Here is a 9,422-nt window from a genome sequence, read left to right as displayed (position 1 = left end):
AAAAAGAAATATGAACAAATATCACGTTGTTAATACCGACTCTATGTGACTTTCAGCACAAATCTGAAAAGGCCTGAATGTTAAGTGCTTGAGGGGAGACAGACAGTAGCTGAGAACACCTTTAACATTTTCTTTCCTTCCATAAGTTCTTGGGAGTTTTTTCTCAGCACAGTTTAATGGAAACCTGCATCCTGAAAGCATAGCATATCTGGCACAAGCGTTAGTGAATGCCATTAGCTAAAGTACTATAATGACTTCCCCTTGAACAAGTCATCTCATTGTTCTTCATGCTATTAGCAAAGGTTTAAATGGGAAGCAGGACCAATAATTTCAGGTTTTCAAATCAAGTAAATTCCTGATGTGCTGTGGTGGCTACATCTATGACTTTTAAAATAATTCACTGAAATGTTGTTTGCACTAAAATCACTTTGATTAAGTCTGCTGAACTGTCCCAGAGTTGTAGGATGGGAGAAGCACCACAGCAGCCATAGAACAGTGTCAATTACTGTGATTATGGGGCACAAGGAAATCTGTCCAGGGCATCCATTATGCTTTGTTAATGGCAAGAAAATGGACTCAGACATTCACATGTAAAAATAAGTATAGCCCTTGGTGGGGCAGAGTGGAGAGATGATCTTAGAAGCACAATTCCTAAGGCAGCCAGGGTAGTCTTGCACAGCAGGGCTTTTGAGGTAGTTGGGCCACTCTGTCCTCTGTCCTTAGCTTCTCAAGTCTTTTACTTCTCAAACTCACTGACTCCAGACTGGAATATTATTCCAGATGACATAGTCAGGATATGGAGAAAAGGTGCAGTTGTACCTCTATTCCGACCGTGTGGTGGAGGATGCTGACTAAGAAGACATGCTCCATCATCAGTCTGCTGGGCATGGCTGAGGCAGTGACACAGGCATCCATGAGGGCAGTGGTCAGGGTATCGTTCATGTGCTTCCTGCTGTGGGCCATGTACAGCTCCTCTAGCTGCCCACTTATAGAAGCCATGTTTGGCTCACTCAACCTGCAGTGGAATGTGAGCAAAGTGTTACCAATGCATACTATTTTATGTGTATTTCTGAACCAGAAACCACCCTTAAACCTGGTGCATACTGCTCATATCACACTCTAGAATCACAAAATAATATCAGTTATCTTTTATACAATAATTGAAATAATGATAGTTGTCTTTTAGCAGAGCACAGCCACTAAAGCATACCCTGGGATCCTCCCTTAGTCTGTACATGTGCCCATAGGTAGTCTGATCTAACATTCCCTAGAGACAGTAATCACTCCTAGGTGGTAAGAAAAAAATATGAACTTTTTTCATCTCTTAGATGACATAGACACACTCAGTTTCTAAATTCATTGTGTACCAGTGCTTAAACCTGAACCTGCTGTCAAAACAACAGGTAATGGTAAAGTTACAGGATATTATGGGCTTTAATGAAAAATAAAAAGCACACAGAAGAGAAAAGGAGATGTGACAGAACAGCCATGCATCTTGATATCAGTAGTCACTTAAATCTTCAGACAACAAAACTGCACAGAATCAGTCTCAATCTCTCTCCTCCTTCTGAGTCCTGGGATTACAGGCAAGTACCACCACCTCTAGTCTATGTGGTCTGGCAAGCAAGGGAGGGCTTCAGGCTTTGTTCATGTTAGATGAATACTCTACCAACTTAGCCACACCACTAGCTCTCTCTGTTTTAAACTATAATCTAGCCTGGAAGTGATCCCTCTAAGGACCTCCCTACTCTGTCTTTGTAATTCCCAGTGATCTACAACAACAAGTTAAGCAACAAAAGAACAATACATATTTGAAGTCCGACAAAATTGGATTAGGTGCTAGAGGCCAGGACAGTGGTCATCTTTGGGGCTTGGAAGAGGAGGCTGAGCAAGGGACACAAAACAAGTGGAGAAGGTTTTAGACAAGTGATTCCAATTTATTAAGATTAGAGAGCCAACAAGGAAAGGTAAGTGACAAATTCCCACCCATGTGGCTTCCAATGAACCTTCTGATGCTTTATTCTTTTTGTTTTGTTTTGTTTTGTTTTTTGAGACAGGGTTTCTCTGAATAGTCCTGGCTATCCTGGAACTCACTCTGTAGACCGGGCTGCCCTTGAACTCAGAAATCCACCTGCCTCTGCCTCCCAAGTGCTGGGACTAAAGGTGTGCGCCTGGCTTCTGATGCTTTATTCTTAAAATGGACAATTAAACAAAAACAGATGGTGCCTCAAGGGCTGAAGACCCTGCTTACCGCTATATGAGTTCAATTCTGCAGGCTAGACCTGCAGACTTCAGCCAGGCCGCTCCTAGGACAGAGTCATGTCCTGTTCCTTTCTGCTTCTCAGAATGACCCCGTGCGTTGTTTTCAAACACGGAAAGGGCAATATCAAACAGTTGAGCATATACCTGTTCAAATTTAAGTCCGGTTATGTCAACCAAGAACAAGGATCCAAAACATTGTATAGTGCTAGCCTCCATCATTTGCTTTTCAGATAGTTTCTACAATTAAGGGATAGTATGTCCTATTTCTGTAAGGTTACCTGTTAATTAGGCCTTTAACATGTTTCTTGAGCCTGTCTAGCTCTTCTTTCTTGTGGACATCTATCATCTCCTCATTCCTCAGTCGAGAAGAGATGTACTTCTCACCACTTTCAACACAATGACTCTCCTTGAAAATAGGAATAAAATTGTAAACAAAAATGTACAGTGGAAAATCCAGTCTCTTTTGTTGTTGTTACTTACTCCAAATACTAACCCCATGAGAACTTGGAGCAGGATACTGCTATTTAACGAAGTGAAGCTCTATGACTGCCCAGAATGGCCTGGGACAGCCTGTCCCTCAGCAGGCTGTGGCTGCTACTGTGTTAGTGCAAATACTGTTCTGTATGTACTCTGCCCCTCACTCCATTTGGAATGACCGCCCAGAGAGCCCACAGGGTGTCTGTGCCATACCTGATGTTCTATGTCATCTTCCGAAGAACTTCTGCTCTTTTCTACAACTTCTGCAAAACGCACTTTCTTATTCCCTTTATTTCCCCGCGTCCCACTTTCTGCTTCTCCTTCCCTTTTCGAGTTTACATCTTCCTGATCCTCCCGCTGCACTTGCCAGTCTGGGTCCTCCTCACTTTCTTCAGAGTTGCTCTCTAGGTCACTCTCCAAGGCTGTTTGTCCGGTCTCCACCTTTTCTTCCTCCTCGTCCTCGCTGCTTTCGTACAGGCCGCCGCTTCTCCCACATTCCAGGGCCCCCAGGATGTAGTCCAGGCCGTCGCGCGCGAAGCTGAGCGGCACCGAGTTTCCATCGCCCTTCTTCTTACGCTTGTGGAGGCCGAGGCACCGTTCCAGCTTTCGGATCTCTCGGTCCTCCTCCTCGTTGGCGGCTAGAAGCGCCCGCTTCCGGGCGGTGGCGGTGGCGGAGGCGGTGGCGGGCCCAGGCTTCCCGGGAGCACCTTCAGCCCTGGCCTTAGGCTGGGCCGCCGAGGCCTTGGAGGGAGCACGGGCCTTGGCCGGGGTCGCTGTGGCCTCGGCGGGCGTCGGTCTCGTCTCGGCGGGCGGTCGTCGAGTCTCCGGGCCACCGCTCAGGCTGCCACTCCCCTCCTGGTCCCCCGACCCGGAGCCTACTGTCCTCTGCAGGCGCCGCGCCTTCCTCAGGTGCCGCTTCTCCTTACGAAGCTCCTTGCGGCTCTTCCGGCCGCCGGGCCGGGGGCGCGCCGCAGCGCTGCGGCTCTCGCCGGCTTCGCTCTCGGAGGTAGTCCGCACGAAGTCTTCCACGGCCAGCCGCAGCCGTTTCAGGGGTCCCCTCCTGCCGCCCGGACCGCGACGGACGCCGCTACGCTTCGTGAGAGCCACGCGCCATGGCTCTCCACCACAACTCACAGGCCCCATGCCTACGGACGCCGCTAACTTCCGGGACGTTCCGCGGCATCACTTCCGGAAGGGCGGGACTTCCGGAAGCGAGTTTCAATGGACTAAAAGTTAAGGACGGTAGGCGGTGTCCTCTGCTGGTAGGAGGGTACTCAGTCACAGACACTAATAGAGCCCTTTAAATTCTGAAGCTCTTGTACTTTGTGTTGGGAGGCCTTGAGAAAAATCACCCTAGGTATGGCTGTAGCATAAAATTTCACACATCCTTGCATTTTCGTGCATGCGTGTGTACCCAAGGGAAGGCAGTCAATTCTGTTTCTCTGTGTGTCTTTTTTTTTTTCTTTTTCTTTTTCTTTTTCTTTTTCTTTTCCTTTGAGATAGTTTCACAGTCTGTAGCCCAGACTGACTTTGAACTCTTGGGCACAAGCACTCCTCAGCTGAGTGACCCAAGTATTTAGAACTACAGGTCCGGGCTGGTGAGATGGCTCAGTGGGTAAGAGCACCCGACTGCTCTTCCGGAGGTCCGGAGTTCAAATCCCACCAACCACATGGTGGCTCACAACCATCCATAACAAGATCTGATGCCCTCTTCTGAAGTGTCTGAAGACAGCTACAGTGTACTTACATATAATAAATAAATAAATCTTAAAAACAAAACAAAACTACAGGTCCACAGCATTGCACCTGACTAGTTGTTTCCAACATTTTAATATTAGAAATGATGCTGTAATAAATATCTTTGAATATATAGAATTTTATGTTTTAAGGAGCAGAACCTGAAGGACACGTTTTAAGAAGGGTGATTTCTGAAGTATAGTCTGCCTTTTTGTAAAATTAATGTGATGATACTGCTGACCTTATAGGGTATGAATGAAGATTAGGCAGGGTAATGGGTGTAGAGAGCTTAGGACAATGCTTGATCCATGCTGAATAAATGTCCATAGAGTTCTGAGCTGACAAGATTACTATAATCACTATTAGCAATAATGCAGCTCGTTTGAGTTGCCCAGTTTGTGAATATAGAGAAGGTACAGCCTCAGTGTCTTCATGAATGATATCAAAGGAAGAGAGTGAATTCTGTAGACTCCTATGTGATCCCAAGAGAGTGGCTTGAAGGGGCTTGGGAAAAGGGTGTTGACTAAAGTGGGAGGATAGATCCTGTTTGGAAGAGGATGAAGTGTGGTGTCTCCTGTACTGGATGGTCTTTTGTAAACTTTACATAAGCCAGGGTCATCTGGGAAGAGGGAACCTCTATTGAGAAAACACCTTCATCAGACTGGCCTGTAGGCAAATCTTTGAGACGTTTTGTTCTTCTTCTTGTTGTTGTTAATTATTAGTTTAGGAAGGTCTGCCCCACTACGGGTGGTACCACCTCTCCTACCCAAGTGATCAGGGAGAGGTATAGGTGTTACTGGAGGTTGTGACTCCTGGGAAAAGGCCATGGCCTCAATCAAATTAGAATTGCTGATTATTTGCTGGAAGGATGAAAAATCGCTGAGCCATATTTGAGAATACTTTAAAGAATGTGTATGAGAAAGTTTTTTTTTTTAAAAGGCAAAAACCATAAGAAGACCTTCAATATCTATGAAAGCAAGCAAAAACTGGACTGTTCTGCCTAGTTAAGTTAACTCAAAGACAACTCAAAACCATCTTTGTGTATTTGTGTAAGCAAGTTACAGAAGCAAAAATAGTCAGATCATAACAAATAGATAATCATGGCTGTACGTTTTTTTGGGTGGGAATTGGGGTGTGTCACAGAATCAGGGCTACCAGGATCATCCAGGGATTGGAGTTATAAATGGCCAGTGGGTACCAAGATGGATATCTGGCATAAAAATGGAGTTTCATTAGCCATCACATAGAAATGGTGGCTGAAAGAAAAAGAAAAGATTAAAAAAAGGATAAAACAAAGAAAAAAAGAAGAGAAAGAAATGGTGGCTGAACAGAACCTGAGAGATTCAGCAAACATTGTTGCTCCACTTTCTGCTTCAGTTCTTATCTCCAGGTTCCTCTTTGAGTTCTTGTCCTGATTTCCCTCAAAAGTAGACTTGATGTGAAAGTCTAAGCTAAATAAACCTTTCCTCCTCAGTTGCTTTTTGATCATAGTGCTTATCACAGTTACAGATGTTGTGCCCTGCGTCCATGGGAAATCCAGATGAGCCCAAGAATTGCAAAGTCCACTGCAATTTGCAACAGTCTTTTATTGTTTCAAGTTTGAACTCAGATCTCCTGCCTCACACTCACCACGTGAATGCTAGCAGCAACCCTGAGTCCAGCAAACACTGGGTTTATATACAGTTTAGTTTAGGAATCCCTACAGAAAAGGGCAGTAGAGGGCTGTAATCATTTGGTGGAATGGTAGTGTAGCAGGAAGGGGGGGTATGTTAATGGGTGTCTGTTCAGGGACTAATTTTATGGCCAGCCGTAACTGTCTGTGACCTGACCTCTGTTTACCTTTTTTCCATGGTCTCCCTTGAGCTTGTTATTTCTCTAAGGTCTCAAGGACAGGCACCTGGAGTTCTGCTGCTTATCAGCAGGGGTGTTGGTTTTTGGAGACACAAAGGAGGATGTCTTCTCAGAATGTCTTCATTAAGGGGAGTTTTATGGGTAGTGCCATTCTAACGCCAGGGGAAGGGGAGGGATCCCCGGACTGCTGCAGGAGGACTCAGCACAGAAACCAGCTGTCTGCATATTGTGCTTGCCCCAGGCTAGAGGGAGGATGGCAGCTTCTGGGGGAGGGCAGGGAACACAGAGGCAAACTGTACACAGAAGTCTCTCTAGTATCGGTAACTCGGGGGCTACAGCGCAGACGCAAACTATTAGGATTACTTTCATTGTCAGTCTGACTGGATTTACAATAACCTGAGACACCAAGGCTCCTTTTTAGTTTGTCCATGGGGCATATCCAGCTGGTTAACAGATAGAAAAATACCCATCCCCGATTCATTATCTCATGGGCAGGCACTGGAATTGCCCCCTGCTGCTTGGGCAGTTGCAGTTGCCACATGAACATTCTATAACACATGTTCCTGTTGACATCATCTGAACCACTCTTCCAGGCCTTTCTTTTCATGATAGACAGAGACCGTCTGAATGATCCAAAAAATAAGTGTCATCTTCATCATTATTATTTTTTAAGACTTATTTATTTATTTATTATATGTAAGTACACTATAGCTGACACACCAGAAGAGAGCATCAGATCTCATTACAGATGGTTGTGAGCCACCATGTGGTTGCTGGGATTTGAACTCAGGACCTCTGGAAGAGCAGTCGGTGCTCTTAACCGCTGAGCCATCTCTCCAGCCCCCATCATTATTATTCTTATGCCTCTTCCTTTTCCCCTTCCCCCTTCTCCTCCATTTAATTAATTAATTAATTAATTATTTATTTAATGTACATGAGTACACTGTAGCTGTCTTCATACATACCAGAAGAGGGGGCTTTGTATCCCATTACAGATAGTTGTGAGCCACCATGTGGTTGCTGTGAATTGAACTCAGGACATCTGGAAGACCAGTCAGTGATCTTAACCTCTGAGCCATATCTCCAGCACCAAGTGTGTTCTTCTATAACTTGCTTCTGTCAGGCATTCTGCCACAGAGACACAAAAGCAATGAATAAAAATACAGCCTGTTGAGAGACAGAGGATCTGTCTGAAGAAGGGATGTCCTGGCTAGTTTTGTGTCAACTTGACACAAGCTAGAGTCAACTGAAAGGAGGGAACCTCAATAGAGAAAATGACTCCATAAGATCCAGCTGTAGGGCATTTTCTTTATAAGTGTTTGATGTGGGAGGGTCCAGTCCATTGTGGGCGCTATCATCTCTGAGCTGGTTGTATAAGAAAGCAGGCTAAGCAAGCCATGGCAAACAAGCCAGTACACAGCTCCCTTCAATGGCCTCTGCATCCGCTTCTGCCTCAAGCTCTGCTTGAGTTCCTGTCCTGACTTTCTTCAGTTGACTATGACAATATAGAAGTGTAAACCAAATAAACTCTTTCCACCTGTATTAGTCAGGGTTCTCTAGAGTCACAGAACTTACAGATAGTCTCTATATAGTAAAGGAATTTATTGATGACTTATAGTCTGCAGTCCAAATCCCAACAATGGTTCAGTAGTAGCTGTGAATGGAAGTCCAAGGATCTAGCAGTTGCTGAGTCCCACACAGCAAGAAGGCGAAAGAGCGAGAGCCAGACTCCCTTCTTCCAATGTCCTTATATGGTCCCCAGCAGAAGGTGTAGCCCAGATTAAAGGTGTGTGCCACCACGCCTTTAATCCCAGATGATCTTGGACTCGGAGATCTCCCTGTCTTAATCTTTTGGATTCAATCACCACTGTGTCTCAAGATCTTCATACCAAGATCCAGATCAGAAACTTCTATCTCCCAGTCTCCAGATTAGGTTCACTGGTGAGCCTTCCAATTCTGGATTGTAGTTCATTTCAAATATAGTCAAGTTGACAACCAGGAATAGCCACTACACCACCCCAACTTGCTTTTGGTCATGGTATTTCATCATAGCAATAGTAACCCTAACACACACAAAGGGCATGCAGGCCCTGTCTGAAAAACCTTATGTGGAGGACTTGTCCAGATAAAGAGTTAGATATAAGTTCCACATAGAGGAAGAGGGTACTGGCTCTGTTTGGAAAAGTTAGATGGAGGCCTTTCCTGTGATCAGGAGCAAAATAATGGATGCTCTGGTTCACCCAATGTGGTATGACTTAGAATTTTGTCACTATCTTTACATCATGAGGTATCACTTTAAACATTGTTCTTACCTTTTGTGATCAAGCTAGCTAGCTATGTGGTGCCTCATTGGCTTCTTGGAGGAGGAGGAGGAGGAGGAGGAGGAGGAGGAGGAAAGGAAGGAAGGTTAATTTGGAAGAGGCTATAGATTATAATGGAGGAGGCTAGAGCATTCTTCTGAAAAAGCCAGATGTAGGACAGTTTTCAGAGAGATTTTCCTGACAGCCTAAGGTGTTGAAAGGATTTTCCCACACAATGTGTTGGTACAGATGTAGGTTTTTATCAGGGAAGAGTGAGGACCACTTTGCTGGAATGGAAGGAGGCAGGCACTGGGAAGGAGGACCACAAGGCTAGGGCCAGAGCGCCTGCCTCTCTTGGCCACTTCCCTGTTTCAGATCTTTAGAAGCTCTGTCTCTAATCTACAAAATCAATTGTCAAGTAGGATTGAAATAAAAAATGAATTCCTCTCAGCCTTGAAGCTCCAGTGTGTTAGGCAGGGTGCCACCATCCTCTGCTTGCCCAGTCTTAGTCTTCCAGCTTCTCCATGTGGTGCACCAACCCAGGCTCCTACTTGAGGCAGATGCTCCACTAGCAGTCCTGATGTGCTTCTTTGTGATTGGCTATCTCCATGCCACAGTCTGCAGAGAGGAAAGCTAAGATTCACTTTTGCTCTGCTTCTACAGTGCAGCCATCCTCACTCCTGGACCACGAGAGCCACTGGAAAACCTGGAGGAAATGGACAAATTNCTAGACAGATACCAGGTACCAAAGTTAAATCAGGATCAGATTGATGACCTAAACAGTCCTATATCACC

General features: G+C 45.3%; 1 protein-coding gene across 1 annotated transcript in view; it reads right to left on the bottom strand.

The window, feature by feature from the left end:
• Nom1 (nucleolar protein with MIF4G domain 1) overlaps positions 1–3,922 on the bottom strand; it is a 16,300-nt gene extending 12,378 nt beyond the window's left edge. Inside the window, 4 exon segments of the mRNA XM_021190725.2 lie at positions 820–1,015; positions 2,541–2,668; positions 2,953–3,843; positions 3,845–3,922. Coding sequence (XP_021046384.1) covers positions 820–1,015; positions 2,541–2,668; positions 2,953–3,843; positions 3,845–3,922 — 1,293 coding nt within the window.
• Between the last annotated feature and the right edge of the window lie 5,500 nt (positions 3,923–9,422).

The sequence above is a fragment of the Mus pahari genome, chromosome 2 (assembly GCF_900095145.1).
Source record: "Mus pahari chromosome 2, PAHARI_EIJ_v1.1, whole genome shotgun sequence".
Lineage (NCBI taxonomy): Eukaryota > Metazoa > Chordata > Mammalia > Rodentia > Muridae > Mus > Mus pahari.
This window is presented reverse-complemented; position numbering and strand designations above follow the sequence as displayed.